At 36.2% G+C, this 19,568-nt stretch overlaps 1 protein-coding gene across 1 annotated transcript; it reads right to left on the bottom strand.

Moving 5' to 3' along the window:
- Window positions 1-11,733: 11,733 nt before the first annotated feature.
- Window positions 11,734-16,249, bottom strand: NRIP1 (nuclear receptor interacting protein 1). Its single transcript, XM_063448518.1, has one exon. It carries the CDS (start codon window positions 16,006-16,008, stop codon window positions 12,589-12,591), a length of 3,420 nt encoding a protein of 1,139 aa, XP_063304588.1. The 5' UTR covers window positions 16,009-16,249; the 3' UTR covers window positions 11,734-12,588.
- Window positions 16,250-19,568: the final 3,319 nt, after the last annotated feature.

The raw sequence follows: 19,568 nt of genomic DNA, 5'->3' as shown, positions 1-19,568 counted from the left end.
TATGTACCTATGCCAACCAGAATACAAATATATTTTCAAGTAAACGTTTTCATTTACACTCCCAAGGACTAAATGGTAGTTCTTGGTTATTCAATGGTTATTCTGTGAGCACAGTTTATCAACGTATATTATAGTACAGAAGTTCTCTGTTATTTCAAGTGCAGATGTTAAGATTTGTGAAATATAATCCGATGTACTTTATTAAGATCACATGTGGAATGAGTTACATTATAATATTGTATGCACATAATTAACATGCACTTTGATTAAGAGCTATGATTGAAGGACATTACTTTAATAAATAATACAAATCTCCATTGGTTGACAGAATCTATAGGAGATTTAAAAAAAAAAACAAAAAAACTATTTACTACTTCACTATCAGAATAATGGCAAGATATTTTAATACATTTTAATACAAAGAAATTTCAAACAGAACCAGCATGACTTGTGCAGACATGTGAGAACTGTGACTAATTAAAGCATAATGATCACGCTTTTAAAAAGAAAAGTGTGCAACCTTTTCAGTGGACTTAATATTGCTATAAATCTACAAATGTATCGTATCCATGGTATCCTCTTAGTGTACAAAAAGTCATAAGTAAGATTTTTTTTCCGTTTATGTGTATAAAATCCATTCGGCAGAGACAGAAAAAAAGCCTATTGGGTAAACAACATGATTTATATCCTTAGTTCTACAAGAATAAGAAAAGAGTGCAAGACTCTTACCTTTATGTAAGTTATCATCATCCTCCCGGGATTCCAGTTCGGCCTGATTGGCACGATTATTCTTAATTTGGTATTTCTTAAGATGTATTAATTGATGTTACAAGCATTGTGGCCAGGCTTTAATATTTTTTGATATGGTTTTTCAAATGATTCAGATCTGTAAGAAAAAGATACCAAGTGATTTATCTACAAAGTACAAACATCCCAATAGACTTACTGGTAACTTCTGAGTAGAAACCATTTGGAAAAGGTCTCTAACAAATTTGAATCATTGAAAATGTTTATCCAAAAATATTAAATGTTTGCCCATATTAGGACAATAGTGCAAGTGATGACAGTCAAACTAAATGGAAATAACACCTCTCCATGCTAACATAATCCTTAGCACAGCAATTATTACAGTTTTGTAAGGATACTATAGAAAAAGAACAAAAAAAAAAAAAGCTATTTTACATGAAACTATGCAGGTACAATAAAGAAGGTCTGTACTGGCTGGGCATAGATCTCACTTTGTTTTTATGATATATGGAATACAGTTTTTGTAAACAAAATCTAGATACAATGTATTCCTATAGAATAATACAATAGTATGTTGGGTCCTGAACTGTTTGAGATATATATAGCAAGTTTCACGAAAATGAAAATGAGTTACATTACCCAACTGGCCGAACAAGTTCCTTAATACCTCTATCCATACTTTACCTAAAATTTGATGAAGGCCAGGGACTAATGAAAGTATTTAGAAAATCAGACAGACTCGATGGGCCGAATGGTTCTTATCTGCCGTCACATTCTATGTCTTTTTTTTATTTTTAGAAACGTACTTAAATGAAGCAAATTTCAAATTAGGCACAAAAGGCCTGTTATTAGGCAACGTTGCTGAAAATTATAAAAAAAAAATCCTGGGCATTGTTGTAACATTTTTTATCAATTAATAAAGTTTTTTGACATTTGACCGGACTCTCAAGTCAGCTTACAAAATGATCATAAGCCAAAAAATAATATAGTTCATTTAATATTACTGCTGGTTTTACTGCTGAAGGCAAATAACATTATTGAGTTAAATCAGGGGTGTACTGGAGATTTACTTGATAATCTCTCAATGTTAAGCTAATGCAGCGACTGAAAAAAAATCAAACTACTGTCATTTTTGATAGGCCAATATTGCTAAAAAAAAAAAAAAAAAAGCCTATAATTTTTGTAGGATTTTAAATATATCACAGGTTGAAGATTACAGATTGCAGTGGTGATGTGGATAGGTGAGTCATTACGTTCCCTACGGACATTGCATTGAGCCTGAGTTACATCTAAAAGGACATTTTCGGGTATTGTAATTACAATGCCTGCTTGACCTTTAACTTGTTTCACTGATTAATTGGGATTCATTAGCTAATATTATGGCACATATCATAATGCCACAGGAGATATTGTGGTGGTTGTTCTGCTCATGCCCAAGCAATTAAAATAATTTGAGAGCATTGTTTAATTGTTGGAACATTGATTTCAGTGACATTGCCATTTTAGGCATAGAATTCAATGTCCAATAGTTTTGGGCTAACCTTTGCAGTTCAATAAAACCAAAGAGCTGAATAGGATTTTAACAATAAATACATATGGTCATTGGTCTTTGAGGGGTTAAATGAATAGCAGTATGAGCTGCGGGTAGTTTTACAGAGCAGGGTAAAAACTTAATGTAAGAATGCACTGGAACTTCTCGCCCGATTCTACTGAAGCCTATGATACAGTATACTGTAAATGGAAAAACATAATCAAGCATTCATAAATGATAATTACAATTCACAAAGACAGATAGTGAATGCAGACAGAACTATCATCTATGAACAGAAGCAAGTAGCATAATGCGCCTTAGAGAAGGATGAACGAGCTTTCGATATCCATCATTGTACTGTTCAATTCCTTGTTGCACATGTGTCATTGAGAGGACTAAAATACGCGATTTAACCCATTAGTGATTGAGGTTAATGCTTTCCCAGGAAGAGAATCCAGTTGGCCAGCACAGCGATTGTTTCGTCCAGATGATCTCACAAGATGGTGAAGCAGAGGCTGCAGTAAGACCTGGACAATAATGGATGAAAGGGGAGTTAATTTTGTTTTAGTTTGTTTTAGTCTAATTCAGCATTAAATGGTTTTCAAATGATTAAACACTAAGTGAGGTTCCACAGAAGCCCAGAGCCTGACACAACCCCAGCCTCAGGATTATACTTCCCCACAGGCCAGACTAGCGACGGACATCTGAGATAGGCTAAGAGTATCAGCTGATCACTTTCAGTCTATGATAGCCACCCAACCAGAGATCTCTGATTTGCATGGGAATGCTTTTTATGATTTTTTTTTATTTTTTTTATTTCATTTTAATTATAGCATCAGTTTCTATGGATTTGTAGTTGGTCTTTTGCAGGGCTGAAGAAATTATGAATTAAGAAAAAGTCAAGACATTTAAAGATAAGTATGCGATTTATTGGTCTCACTCACTATTATAAGGGTGAGGGGTTAGGTAGATTTTTTGTTTATTTGGGGAAACCTTACCTACAATTTGGGGGCTGGACAATGGTATGACTACTGTATTCAAGCCTGAAGCTGTAAATCTGCATGCTGTTAGACTCAGAAAAACAAGCAGTCTGCTGACATGTGGTAGTCTGATCCAATCACAGTGCTTCCCCATAGGATTGGCTGAGACTGACAAAAGAGGCATATCAGGGGCAGAGCCAGCATGATTCAAACACAGCCCTAGCTAATCAGCATCTCCTCCTAGAGAAGAATTGAATCAATGAATCTCTATGAGGAAAGTTCTGTGTCTGCATGCAGAGGGAGGAGATACTGAATCACAGGATTATGTGCACAGTGCTGCCCTGTGCTCTGCTGACAACAGATCTGAGGAGATGGAGGCATATTATGCCTCCATCAACTCCAAAGTCCCTCTGGTTTACTCTGAGTGACTGCAACTGGAGGTGTTCCTAGCTTTCAATGTAAACACTGTATTTTCTCAGGAAATACAGTGTTTACATGAGAAAGGCTGCAGGGAGCTATAGTTCTTACCTGAACAACCTCAATAAGCTGAAGTTGTTCAGGTGACTATAGTGTCCCTTTAAGCCCAAACTGAATTCCACATGTGGGGGCATGGTGAGGACCTGTGCCAGGTCCCCATGGTATTTTATTAGCGACCGGGCAGCAATAGCTGCCTAGTAGGTAGTTTTTATTACTGTGAACAGCTACTGGTGTTAGGATCCCGCGGGCGGCTGTGAGGGGAGGCTGCAGTCCGCTCGCGGCACTCACCCTCCAGCCATCCGATGTCCCCTTCTCGTCGTACGCTCGGCGAGCGGCATCCCGCGTCTTCCTCTTTGTCCCCCAGCGGCAGCATGCGAGATGCTGCACGCTGGGAGACCGCACATTTTTGTAAACGCCAGGGTCAGCCACCTGACCCGGCGTTAAAGGCACAGTGCCTCAATCACAGTGGGAGGTATAGATATCTCCCACGTGTGATTGTTACATCTGATTGGAAATTATCCAATCAGAATTAATCAATGGGTTTAAATACTTACCTTTCCTGTCTCTCTCTGCCCTGTTGTGGTCCTTGCTTTCTAGTATTGCTGTTCTACTTGTGTTACTCTCTGGTTACGTACTCTCTGGCTTGTTTATCCGACCTTGCGACTTTCTCCTACCCTTTGACCTCGGCTTGTCTCTCGTTATTCTGTCTTCTGGTTCCCCTTACTACGCTTGTCTCCTGATTATTCTTTGTGTGCTTAGCCCGGCCACTCTAAGGTCCGGTACTGCACCTTTTCTGTGTGTGCGTTAGCGTGTTTGGTTCCCAGAATCGTGACAACTGGCCACTGCATGGTGGGTGGGGGTATAAGGGAGGTATGAAAATTCCCTATTATAAATATGTCAGTAATACTCGGAGTCCCTCATAATTTCCCTATGGTTGCTAGTGCTTCCTATGGGCCAATATTAAAACAAAAACAAAAAAAATCAACAGCTTTTAGCTGCCAAACCTGATAAGGCCATGTATCTCTTGCTATGTAACCTATATATGGAATTTAATCACCTTGATTGATATTTTCAACAAAAAATATATGTATAAGTTTCAATATTGCAACAGGTAATTATCTTCCGACAGCCTTTAAAGACACCCATTTAAATCAATCCAAAGTGATAAACGGCTTATCGGGAGCTGGTAACCTCCCGATAAAGGCCATCGGCACTGATTTAGTTGAGGGCTGTGTTAGGTATAGGATTGGCAATATCGGAATGAAAGAAAAACCTGACCAGCTTTGTAAAGCCAAACTTATATTTAGATATGATCACAAGCATAATATTTAACTGTTAGTGTAAACTCCTATATATTAAAAAATAATATTTTTTTTATCAAAAAATAGACCAGCTTTATTATTGAGACATGATGTGTGATATATCCCTTATTAAGGGATTTGTTTGCAGGATTTTGCAAGAAAACACTTTTATTGCATCTCACCTTTTAATGGAAAGTAGCCAAAGTGACTTAGCATAGGACTTACCTCAGACGGTCTGCCTTGCACTTGGCAGATGAGTTTACAGTTTGATGCCCGTTAAATGAGTGATCCAAACCTCTTTTACTTAAAATGTACATGTTTGGGATCGTGCTCGTGCAAGTTTTATTTAGTTTGTTTTGTTATTACATGGTAGCAGCATACTATAGCCAGTATGGGTGCCCTTAAAGTGATGGGGTTTAGAATGCAACGCAAATATGTGTTTTTAGGAATATAGCAGTCTTTTGCAGCATTAATAAGAAGCAGACTCCTGTGTGTTGACGACAACTGCTCAGTATCTTTATTCTTCTATTATTGCATTTATCTATATTGCTTTTCAGCCTGCAATAACAGCCATTATGTATAGTGTATTCAATAGGCTTTACAAGAGTGCTGCACATATGAGAATGTTGTAGCAGAGAAATGGTACCTATTGCATCTCCACTCTCTCATTCCCATCCTTCCTTATCTCTCCTCCATTCAATTCACTTATTCTCTCTATTAATTTAGTAAACTGCTTTTGACACATACAACCAGCCACTTCCCTCATTATGATTTGTAAACATCTAAAATCCACTTTCATGGACTATTTTAGGTACCCCATTGTTCCCGTGCCTTACAGTTTAATTTTTTTAAAACTGGTTTTATCTTTTCTTCTAAAACTTTGCTTTCACCTCATAGCCTGCCTTATCTTTTCTTAACTGCCAGCATAATCTAAATTGGTTCAATTTCATTTGATAGCGTATATATTCGTATTGTATTGCTTTGCTTTAATGTTTAATGACTTTTTTTTTTTTTGCAAAGCAACTATTTAAATGTAGTATTAAAAATAATTGAAAACCTTGCGGTACGCACATTACATCACTGTGTAGCAAATAAGGAATAACATTTAATTTTTTAGACAAATCTGCTTTCATAAGTCATCAAAATGTATGTTTAGTGCATGTGTAAGATAACAAACACCCCGTTAATAATATTAAAGTTGATGATTAACTGCCGGGCACTATATGTGGTGTACAGTAGTGATGTAGGTGTATAATACTATATCGGAAGTATGAGTACAAGTCGACTAACAGTAGTAGTGATAAAATGGAATTCCAATAAACAATAAAAACATGATACAATTTATTTTAGTTGTTTATTCAAATCCTCACCAGGAAGTGAACAACACGATTTAAAAAAAATAATAATAATAAAATAATCACACTGCATTATTTACAAAGTTTGCAACGCCACAAGAGAAAACAAAATTCATTAGGACAGCAACAGATAGCTTTGGCACCTAAACATATTTGTAAACTACATGTCCCATGATGCTTATCAGCATATAGGCTGGCACTGAAATGCAGTTAGTACAACATATGACGAGATGCCAAGGTTAACTATTGCTGCACTAAAATACATCACAATTAAACAGTTTTCTGTAAACCTCAGTATTCATCCATGACTGGAAGAAAAAGATATTATCTAGCAATACTATATTCATCTCAATTTCCATATTCTCATTGGAATTTAGATTTTTAGAAAATGTATAAAATATTAATCACATAACATTACAGTTTGGGATTTTCCATTTAAGTCTGCTTGTTTTTCTTTAATCTGTTTTAATGCAGCACATCCCTCCCCTTCCCCCACAAAATTAACATACTATATAAGATAACGTGTGAAAACAAAATCCTATCAGTAGTTTAAAATTGGCATGTGATCAAAGGTAAAATGCACAGGGCCTCTTCCCACGCGTTGCACATGCAAAAGATAATCACAGATTCTTAAATAAAAGGCAATCTGCACATTCTCCCATTTACATTGCAACTATATGCACACATGCAAAAGATGTTGGACACTTGTCCCTATATACATGTAAAGACAGGCTATTTAACCCAAGAGATTTTATTTAGAACAATACAAAACCCTCTATTTTACTTTACTATGGAAACATTATTTACATTATTTAAATTAAAAAAAAAATCAACATCAATTCATAACTGATGTATATTTACATTTTAACATTATGTACATATTTTCAACAGTAAATAGTCTCCAACATTTTTTTTGAAAGTAAATGTTAAAAAATAAATTTCACATTAACCTCTAGAGTGAAGCATTGTGATTTGTGTCTCCCCCTCCCCCCTAAATATTGTGTTTTTATTTTTCAAAACTTAGTTGAACTAAAATGTCAAGCCTAGGTAAAACAGTCAACTAGCTAGCCATCCTTCCCTCCCCCAAATATTTTACTTAAATTGTAAATCACAGAGAATGAAGGAAATTAAACAATTCTGTAAATTAAAATCAACAGCTTACGTGTTATTGGTTATGCTCCTATTTACATAGGATACATCTTTTAGGCACAAAACAAGTGACAACATTTCAAGCGTGAATAAGAATTTTTTAAATAATTTTTTTTTTTACAAAAGTTAGCTGCCTCTTATTTGAAAGTTTCTAATCGATTTTGAATGCTTTATATATACATATATAAAATGTTATATATATATATATCTTATATGTTATAAGATATTTGCTTAAAGGTAAAACCCCTATAGATAAACAGTGCTCAATTTTTATTTTTTTTTGCTTACTGGCAAAAATAAATAAATAGATAATGGTCTAAAATACACAGCATGCAAGTTATGCGTGAATGAGCATTTAAAGCAAGAAGAAAATTAATGAGTATTCTGAACGGCCAACAGATCTGGAAAATAAAACTCATCTACTGTTTATTAAAGGTCTCTGTGACTTGTTCTTGGGATGGCAAGGAAGGTTAATTTGGAAATAGAATGTAATATTTCCTGGTTTCATCAACCTTGATCTGTTAGTAGCCAAGATTTTCTCCAAATAACTCAACAGATTATTACTGATGTAATTGTAGACTTGGGCTCTATAAGGTTCACACGGAACACGAGAATCACTACAGACTGCTTTAGCAGTTATCATGCCAGGACTACCCTGGCGTTGACCCACTGTAAGATGTCCAATTTTTTTTATGGATTGACAACTGCCCTGCTGCTTTTGGGCACCCCTGTATTCTCCAGTTGGAAAGTCGTATGTTGCTGCTTAGAACAAAGCAGGCCCTCAATCACTGGTCAAGACCATCAGCCGAGCTTTGCTCTATAGAGCAATCTAGCTTTTCCTGCTGCAGAAGACAAGATGAAGCAGGGGCGCAAGGCAGGACCCAGTTAAGTTTTTAAACCATGCTTTGACATCTTACCATGGAATAGTGACAGGGTTTTCCTGACACCATAACCACTACAGCACACTGTAGTATAAGCAAAATTATGGTGGGCTTGGAGCTTTCCTTTCAAGTAATACAAATTGTTAAGATGGGACACAGAAAAACCTACCATGAACAGTCTCAACTCTTTCTTATCAAACTGTGATGCAGCACCAGAGCTCTTAAGTGGACAACATGTTTGTTCTTTTAATAATTGCAATAAAATATGAACTTAAAAAAAACATAAAGTGGATTTTTTTCCATTTGATTTCTAGACTTGTTTTAACACTGGAGAAAACAGGGGTGTCCAAAAAAGTTGGACATCTCAGTGCAATATACAGACCCCTGAAAATACTTACCACTGAATTACAATTTTTTTTTTTTTTTTCAGGGATGATATAGCCAGTAAAATGCTCAAATAAAGGAACGTAGCATTTCAGGGAACACAGAAATTGGAGTTTGACTTGGAGGAACAAGAGACTCTAAGGGCCCCGATCAAGCAAGCCTACAGTGCAACTTTTTTATTTAGGAAATTAATTTATTTTTAATTTTTGGTGTACTACAGTAAAAACTCCAGGAGAATGAAAATTCAAGGCATCGTTTAAATAATTATTCATTAAATTTGATCATTCAGGAGTCTGAATGTAAACACACAAATGCAAGATGAAGGTATGTAAACCTTTTACATAGACACCAATATCTTTATTCTGGTTTATATTAATGATCTCACTGTTGTATCTCTTTATAGGCAGGTTCACATTAGGACACGTTGCAGCTGGATAAAATATGAGGAGCGAGTTGGAAACTAAGATACATGTTTAATATAAACCAATTATTTTTAAATGCCTTCATAAGAACATTAATTTAGAAATCTACATGTGTGTTTAAAATACAGGTAAACTTTTACAAATTTGGGCTCAAAGATGAAATTAATTTATTTATTTATTGTTTACCAGGTTACGCCCTTACGTTAACTCTATAGGGCTTATTGTAATTGTAATATTTAATACTTAAAGAAAGCATTACAAATGAAAATCACTGGTGATGTGTTTCCATGTGATGCTCTAATTTTCTTTTAAATGTTTATTAAAAGATTTTGCAAATTACATCACAATCCAATTGAACCAAGGCACCGGCAAGGGCACAATTTGCAAATGAGCGAGAAACCAGAAACTCTCTATGATGAGTGTAAGATCAGGAGCAGCATTATAATAATGATTGACTGGGATCTAGGATGGAGGAGCTAAGGTCCAGGTCAGAGAAGTGTGGATTCCACATCTACATTTTTCAGAACTCATAAAACACTATTTATTAAAGGAACACTCCAAACACTATAACCACTACAGCACACTATAGTGGTGTCAGGCGTGTCCTGTTCCCTCTTAAGTCAAACATTTTCAAATGGTTTGAAAACCAATCTAAAGGTCCGCCAGGTGCCAGTCTCAGAGTCCAGGAGAGCCAGAATATTATGCACAGATCTTTGATTAGCTCCCCAACGCTAGGCCCTGCAGTAAAGTACCGATTCAATGGCGGAGAGTGTGAACTCATCTCTCAGTCAGTAAACTAAATCCTGCATAAGAAGGCTAGCTCAGAGCAGAAAGTTCCTGGCTCTCCTAAAGGAGGTGCTGGGCGCCTGGTAGATCACAAGTTAGCTGTGAAACCATTTACAAACAGTTTGACCACTTAATCTTACACAGTACTCCTGATATTATTATTACTAGAGTTTGTTGTAGTGGTTATGGTGCTTGTAGTGTTCATTTATATGTACGGGATAAGTAAACAGAATATTAAATCAAAACATAGGTAAACATGCTAACAAGACATATATGACACAAATAGGTCTTTAAACAATGAGGAAAAAAAAGAATAAATAACTATTGTACAGAAAAATAAATTGGTTAAACAAATAAAAATCTTTTTTTGTTTAGAGACATATTTGAGTGTTATATGCCTTGAGTGTTATTTGATCAGTGTTTTGAATAAATTTACAATTTTGGGTTATCCCCATTTATAGGTCCCTTAGCATGCCATTTAGCTCTTTTAGTGGAGTTTTATTTTTTTTAGGACAAACATAATATTAATCCTGGGAAGTTAAGGTTCTAAGATCAGATCCATCTCAGGCTGGCTTTTAGTGACAATTTTGTATAATGAATTTCTAGGCTCGTGAGCACAAATAAAATTAAACATCCTTTAATCTAAACTCTTTGTAAATCACAAAACAATGCTTGTATCGCAGCAGGGAAGATATTTTATCTCAGTCTTCAAAATCTATAAAAAGGGATTACACAATAATGGATTGTTTGTGTTTTAAGCCAAGTTTGAAAAACAGTAAAAAAAATTGTATTTCGTTTTTATCTAAACAGGTGTGAAACCATTTGGTTTTTTTTTATTAAAAAGGTGATTTATTCAATCCAATGTGGTGTGATCCAATGCCTAAATATATGACAAAATGTGTGATAAAAATTACCAAACTCATTTAGGTCTAATTTTGCAAATAACCACATTTTCAGCAATCACTATTTAATAGGTCTAAGAATGTAAGTAATCAAACTGGTTTGGCAACTTATCTAGGGTCTGCCGGACACTAGTTTCAGCTTCTAATAGGCTCAGCTCAGTGCAAAGAATGTCTGGTTCATAGAGGTTGAGACTGGTGCTCGGCACTATTGGCCATTTACATTGGGGGTATGGGGCTGCCAGGGCTTGAACGAGTGGCTATGGGGCGCGGAGTATTACTTTGCAAACGAGAAAAAAACAGAGTAACATAACCTGTCCATAAACTCAAAGGGTAATGTTTCTACATATTCTATCAATGATTTTTAAGATTATATTTGTGTAACAAACATGAAATATAATTCTGTTCTGTAGAGACTGCAATTAAAAACAATAGAAAGGCAAAACGATTCACGTGATCCAATACATTTTCATGGAAATTTCTTGCGGAGAGCTTACGTTACTTATCTACACAGTGTCAAACGTGAATTTCCAACTAAGTTTAAAAATTAAAAAAAATATTAACAGTGTTATGCTATGAATTTCTGATTAGCGGAAAATGTTTTGTCTTAAGGCAGGGTCTAAGAATCGGATACTCCACTGGAAAGAAGTGTATATATAGCTACTGGGCTGGCAATTTAAATTAAAATTACAGATGGCAACTACTTCTAATAGAACTCTGCATTTCATTGCAGCATTTAGACCAGAAACATTTAACTTTAAGGTGCTTACCTTTCACATTTTACCTTTATGAAAACAACTACATTTATTTATAAAAAAATATTTTTTATATATTCCTTCTTAAGTAGATATTACATTTATGAACTAGGATCAGTTTTAAGTCTACAGAAATGTGCTGCATGTCAGATAGATGCAATATATTAACGAAGAGGACAATTTATGTAAATCAAACCAATCTAGATGATATCTAGGCCGTAAGCATTTTGAATGATGACATGTTCTATTCAATGGCAGTCTTGGGCACAGCTGGGTCAATAAACATGGCCGAGCGATATCACTTACCTGTGCTCAAGCTAAGATGTTTAGTTTGTGTCAGTGTTTATGTGGATAGTTTAGTAACCCCATAATAATGGAAACTCAGTTCAATATGAATATAAATTTGCATTATACAGCTATGCCTCGTTCATTGAACAAAAAAAAAAAAAAAAAGGTTTTTATTTCATCAAAAATAATATTTACTTTTTTACGCATATATTGCATACCCAGATTCTAACGTTTCTCAAAGTTCCTCAGGATGCCAAGACAAATGATGCAAAAACACATTTATAAATTTAGATGTCAAAATCTTTTTATGACTTAAATATAAATTTACGAAGATAAAAAAAAAAAAGCAAAAACAAAAAAAAAAAAACCCCACAAGTACAAACCCCGCTTCAGTGCCAGAAATGAACTGTATTTACACATACTTGTATCATTCACATTTTTAATATTTATACATTTTCTTTTAATTAACTTTAATTATCAGCAAAATAATCAATTGAAATACATAAAAACATGTCAATATGGTCATGCTATTTTTTATCCTTTTTTTCTGTTTGTCATGCCCTATACAATAAAATCATACATATTTTTAACTTTTCATATTTAAAGAATTCAATGCAAATTATATTGCCTTTTTTATTCAGGCTCGTTTTTAATGGCTAACATATCGAAAAGCCCATACTTGCTGCCATTGGAATTATGAAAAGACTTATTTGCTGCATGATTGGAAGGTTTTGTCAAACCAATACTACTGGAGCTGGTAATCCCACCATTGACTGATTCTCTTTTTAATGTCAACTCATTTGATTTCGCCAACAAAGACTCTGTCCAAATGTTCCTATCTCGTAAGTCTTGGTTAGCAGCAGAATGTGCCCCCTTTTGAAGCATGTAGTACAATATTGGATTTGTTTTTGTCAGTCTTGGGTAATCTTTTCCAAACTCATTCTTTTCCATACCTGTGATAACCCATTTGATAGGCCCTTTATCATTAGGCACAGGGCTTGTATTAACAGGTCCAGAACTGGCCATAGAAATGTTATTTCCTGAAGTCTCTTGAGGGGTATGATGAGAATTATTTAAGGAAGATGGGTATGGAAAGGTAATTTGATCTAAACTATTTGTTTGAGAATGTTTTCCCATTAACACATTTAAAGAAGGAGCTAAAAAGTCAGAATTCCCTGCCAAGTTACTTCTGGTGGGCCTCATCAACTCTTCAGCAGAGGTATGGGTCCTGTGCTGAGACAAGTCTCTGACACAATTTTCTGAAAGTAAGAGTTGTTTCAGCACATTGAATCCTTTATTCTCTCTTGACCAACTTACATTTTTACTTTCATTATATGAACTTTGACCCATGGTGCCCCTATGTTCGTATTCAGATTTGTTGCCGTTCATATCTTCTTGCAGAAAAAATGGGGTACAGAAAGATTTTGTACTGCAGAATTGCCTATTACTACTGTCTGGAGAAACAATTCTAGCTAATTTTACTTGGCTTTCTAAAGGCTCATTTTGGTGCATTTTTCTCTTTTTTGGAACAACACTGGGAATTTTTGATTCTGTTTGCTTAATTTCATGTCTGCTTATATCCAAATCGTTTGTGTCATATCCATCATGGTTCTGCTGCAACAAACGACTGAGAAGACCATTCCTTGAACCATTAAAGTCATGTGGAGAAAGGTGTTGGGGCTTTGACTCCTCTGGAGATGATCGGGCAGTTTTGTGAAGAGATGAGGGCCAAGTCGGACTTGGCACTCCTGTTTCTCTCAAATGTTGTGCATTGGAGACATCATCTGGTTCAGTTTTAATTTTAAAAGATACAATTTGCTCACTTACTATCTTTTCTACATGCCCCTGTTGGCATTCATTTTTAATGACAGTTTTTTGGACTTTTTCATTTTTTCCTTTGTTAGTTGTGCCAAGAAGAAGCTGAAGAACTGTCCGTCTTTCTAGGAGATTTTCTATTTCAGAGCTTGGAAATCCTGAATCAACAGGAGTAGATGGGCTGTTGAAAGTTCTGACTTCTTCAAAAGAGCTTGATGGCTTTGTATCATGCGGGCTATCCAATCGTTCAACTAACCCAACTGTTGTACCATTACTAGAATGTAATGGTTTTTGCAGTCGTTCTTCGGGTGCAGCTGTCTGCATTCCACATTGAGCTAAATTTTGAAGAAGCTTACTTGCGCTGAAAGAATCATTACTTTGTGTATTGTTACTTACTACTGGGACAGGTGGTTGGAATACTTTGTTTCTAGTAAGCTCTATCAAATGTTTTGATGCTGGATTCACAAGTCTCTCTGTTTGAAGGTTGCTAATGTAAGACGTAAAATTGGGTTTAATTGGAAAGGGCTGGTGAGTCAGATTTACAGGAGAATCTGCTTTGGCAGCATTGTGCAAAGGTAATGTATTAAGTGGAGAAGATACTTGTGGATACTTGTGGATACTTGTGTTCTCTGAAACATGGCTGTGCCCTTGCAAATTGAATTTTGTCAGGTCAGCAGCTTTTGCTGTTCCCCGTGCATCTACAATTGATTCTTGACTTTCATCAATCTTATGGCCTAACAGCAATTGTAATAATGTTACTTTCTGATATGGCTTTAATGTGGTATCCATGGACGTGTCTTTTTCTCTGCCGAGATCAATTCCTTCAACTTTTGGATCCCAGTTATGAAGCAGAGATTCTGTTAAATTGTCTATAGATGCAGGAGTTAATGCCACCGGCTTATCTACTCTGTTTTTAAAGGACAAATCTATAGGCACACAGTTTGAATGAGTGCTTTCATCATCACTAGTTTCATCCTCTGTAAAACTAGGATTGTTGTCTGAAAAATCATCTGTAGTTGTTGGGGTGGCACTTTCTTCAAAAGAATACTTATCACTGTGTAAATGACTTGTGCTTACACTTGGGGCATTCTGGCTTTTAAGAAGGTGTAGAAGCAAACTGTTATTTGGTGATTGTTTCACATGGTTTCTCTCTGTATGGGTTTTAAAACCTGCTGTCTTGAGAGGAGAACTTGGCACACCCAGTTGATTTGGGAAAGGAGAAACATTTCCAACGTTACCAATTCCATTTGACATAGGTCTAACTGGACTGCTGACTTTGGCTGGCAAATTAGTTGACAACTGGAAACGATGAAGGTCACTCTCCGAACTCTCTTTCAATCTTGCCATGGCAGCAAGTCGTTCACTTGCCAGTTGACTTGCGCTCTGTGCCTTGAGAGCATGTTCTCTTGAGTATTGCTGCAGGTGAGCTTCACTAGAAAGAAGCAACGCCAACTGACTACAAGCTACACTTGGTTTAGGTGATGCAGTGGGGCTAGATCTTTTCACAACCATATTTGCAACAGCTTGAAGTCTTGCTGCACATGAAATTGGTTCCACTGTTCCTTTTGAACCATTTTGCCCTGAAAGAGTAGGTTTAACATAATTCTCCTGATGTGACTTTTTAAGTAAACCAGTTAAATTATTGTCGATTATTTTATCTTTTACTTTACTTTTATTTAATAGGGTCTTTAAATGATTGGATGCAGCACCATAACATCTGCTATCTTTTTCCTCGTGCACAGGTTCTTGGCTGATGGAAAACCCTTGGTCTTTAAGACTTTGTTTAATCTGTTGTGAAAGGGCAACACTTTGCAACCTAGAGCTGAATGACTGCAGCAAAGAAGCCAGCAAGGTACTATCTTGCTTCCCCTTGGGCACATTTTCCACCATGCCAGCCAATAAAGCATCATTGTTTCCATTTATACCAACCACAGATGCAGACAATCTTCTCCGTTTTGCTGCATTCCAGTCTTCAGAGGATTGCAGTAGCCTTGCTTTTTTGAGATGTAACATACCAGATCCCTGACCCAGACTGTTAACTGGTGCATTATTCTTAGAGTTAGAAAATACATTTCCTGAAATCTTTAAGTTATCATCATCTTTTGCATGGCCAACCGAATGTTTGTCAACTGCAGTCCCAGATCCACCTGCTGCTTGATGCATTAGTAATCCTTCGAGATAAGTTAAAACAATGGAATCCTGTTGCATCTCAGAGCTAAGCTCTTCTCCATGAGTCATGTTCAACAAACGTATGCTTAAGAGCGGTCTTTACGTTGCTTGGAAGAAAGGCTTTGCAAACATTAGAATGTATACATTTATGTTCGTTTGAACTGGATGCAGACTGTTTTAGTACAGTTCCAAGCAGATGTTCTTTCAAGAGTCATTGTCAGGATATGGAATATTAAATAAAATTAGGATGATGAACCACGATGAATTTAGAATTTGTGATCTAATTTCTCATCATTCCAACCAAATGCGTGCTTTAGAATAGATCAGCACCTACAAAAGAAAAACAAACAAAACAGGAAATTAGAAAAAAACAAAAACAAAAAAAACAACATCATGGTTATAATATACACATTTTATTATGATTCCAAATCTATTTCTATAATTAAAATTAAACAACATATCTATACTGGAACACTTTGCTGCAGACTTTTGGGTTTGCCCAGTAAAGTAGATACTGGAGAACTAATGGAAATAGCAAGTTTTAGGACATGGTATCCTAGTGGGAATATAGTGAATTTGAAGACCTTTTCCAGTTGACTAATTTGCCCAGAAATTGCAATTTTCATGCTAACTGTTAAAAAAATCATAGTTTATTGAATAAACCTCTGCACATTTACAAATAAGCATGAATGTTAAAAAAAGAGTACTAAATTCCATTGTACTGTTACAGGGAAAAAACACAATTTTCTTACGTTTGATTTCTAAATTCTATATTAACTCAGAGAAACCTTGAAAAAAGAAAAATATAACAGGGATCACGGTCTTTCCCCATGGGCATTCTGGGCAGTTGCCTGCTTAGCGTGCCAGCCGAAAGGGGAGATCCTTTGATCTCCCCTGCCGGCCAATGGACAGCCAGCCATGTTTTCTACATAGAACTTACCACCAGGGCTGGCTGTGTCCCCTCCCCCCCCCCTACTTCACCAAAGGTAAGAAGAAAGGGGGGGGGGGGGGGAATGAAGATTTCATTAATGTACAGGATTATTAAAAAACACATTTGCTACCTGCAGCACACACACACACACACAGCACCCCCCCTCAGACACAGCATCCGTACGTACGTACGTACGTACGTACGTACATACGTACACACACACATACACTGCACCCCTCAATGCAGTCTGTGTGTGTGTAGGTGTATTTAATGGACTGTTTGTGTATTTGTGTGCTTGTATTAAGAAGACTGTCTGCACTCCGCAGTCTGTGTGTGTATAGGTCGGTGTGTGAATGTGTTCAGCAGTCGGTGTGTATGTATTTGATTTGTTGGAGATACTAATACATATAAGCTTAATTTTATCTATAATTTTTATTCCTGTGAGTTGTGTGTAGGTAGGGCCCCACTGCACTGCTTTGCCCAGGGCCCATAATGTTGTTAAGATGGCACTGGGATCACAAGGTATATAATATTGTTAGATATTGCTGCATTCGGTCTATGATTAAATTAATTGGCCACAATAGAAAGACACAATGTAGTGGTTCTCTAAATCTACAATGGAATAGAAATGAACACTACATAATAGAACAATGGGGGGGTTGCAGGCTTTAAAATACAATCTGTATAGTTTTTCTTTTTAAAATCTTTTTTTAAAGAGACTGGGCAGCATGTGACAATGCACAATCAGCACAAGTCTCAGTTTTCAGTAGTTTAAAAAGAAATAAAGTAAAACCTAGTAACAGAAGAGAGAAGTGGAATGGGGTGGGGGGAGCCTGCTGCGAAGTATAAGGTAGGTCAGCCCAATACAGCACAACGAATTAACAAGAAATACAGTCAAGCTAAGGGTCCTAGATCTTCTGAAAAGGGAGACAGTATTGTGATCGGTTTATTTATTACATAGTTTGTCAAAAAGCTTGGTTATTACCTCCTGTATAGAGAGGGTGACATGTCTAAGCCAGATTCAAGTACCTGTTAGCAGCTAATGTAGGATTATTATGCTGTGTTAGATCATTCTTAACACTGAATTCTATTTTTTTTTAATCAACTACAGTCAATGGTCCAAGTACAATGTGCAAAAGTACAAAGTTAACCATCACCATTGCTCTGCAGTTTTTGATAAGCAAGATGGGTTACCGTCAGAAGAAAATGAGAGAGAAAGGTAGAAAGGGGAGAAATGTAAAGTAAAGTGGAATACACATCAAGATGAATTGACAAGCTGCTGTGGGAAAAGAGGGCGAAGCAGTTACCCCAGCACCCTAAAAAGCACTTCAACCCAATTCTCTAAAAAGAGGGAATTGCATTTCTAAAAATTTCCAGTCAGCTTGTCCATTAGATAATGGTCTTTGATTTTGAGGATGACCATTTCCAGTAGGGGAACCTTGTCCTGCAGCCAGGATTGGTAAAGTGCCCTTGTTTTATCCCTTATGGAAAGGAATAAAAGTAGACGAAGGCTTATTAGATGTGAAACAAACAGAGCTTGGGTGGGACTATACCACTTAAAGTGCCTTGAGAAGAGTGGAGGTATGTTAAATACCTGCTTAACTCACTGGGACAAACCCACTGAGGTCCTGCTTACACCAATGGAATATGGGTTCAGCATTCAACACATATAGGAAGTACACCATGAAGAAGTCATGGATTCGGGTTAGACAAGTTACATATCAAGCACGTCTATCTGGGAAAACCAAAATTACTACATAGCGTTACTTTCAGAAACTTTAATTTAAGAACTCTGAAATGTCTGGACATTAAAGAGTCCTAGATCCACTTAACCTTAAAAAAGAGGGTTGATTGCTTCTTCATACACAAAAAGTTTGTTGGCATTTCCTGTATTTCTAGCTTGAACCCAATTAATTTGGCAATTTGATTTTATAGCTCTAGAAATATGGAGCACATAATTTGTCTGACCCTATAAATAGATTTAATAGAGTATAAAGCTGCAAGTACAATGTCAAGGTCATACAGTAGCATGTAAGATTACAAACAGGACTGATGTAACAGCTGGCATTTGATCCAAGCTCCTAGGGTTTAGAATACACTTAACATACACACACTCTATTTACGCATACTGTACATTGTGTTTCAAATATTTAGCACGCAAAGAAACAACCAACTATTTAGCCTTACATGACTTCCTTGGTCAATCATAATAATAGCAATTAATGCATTAAAGGGGAACTAACCATAAGATGTTTATTTATACTGACGTTGAACCGGGAAACACAGGTCCATATCCCAGTCACACAACCTAACCTGTAAGTGTTCTTGGGCAAGACACCTAATGACATAGCCTACCCCAGATTCTCATAGATTGGAAGCTCATTTGAGCAGAACCTTCTTTACCTCTAAAGGTTGGTGCCATGTAAATGGCAATTATAATAAAATGTGTTGGTGCAATATAAATGCCAATAATAACAATAATTCTGTTAGTGTAAATATATACAGCTGTGCACAGCCATGTATATATATTACTATTATTAGTATATGCTGCAGAAGGTGTTATATTAAAATGTAAATAACGGAGATAAAACTCATATCTAAACACGCTGGCTTGATGAGTTGGGTCAAGGTTAATAAAAGGGTCATGATGTGTCTGCTTCCTAACAAACAAGGGGACAGGAGATACCTGATGAGCATG

This window comes from Pelobates fuscus, chromosome 1 (assembly GCF_036172605.1).
Source record: "Pelobates fuscus isolate aPelFus1 chromosome 1, aPelFus1.pri, whole genome shotgun sequence".
In the NCBI taxonomy this organism is placed as follows: Eukaryota; Metazoa; Chordata; class Amphibia; order Anura; family Pelobatidae; genus Pelobates; species Pelobates fuscus.
Note: the sequence above shows the minus strand (reverse complement) of the source record. Positions and strands in the feature narration are given on the sequence as shown.

What these genes read in the sequence shown, in the direction of transcription:
- NRIP1 (XM_063448518.1), bottom strand. Translation starts at nt 16,008, where the DNA reads ATGACTCATGGAGAAGAGCTTAGCTCTGAGATGCAACAGGATTCCATT.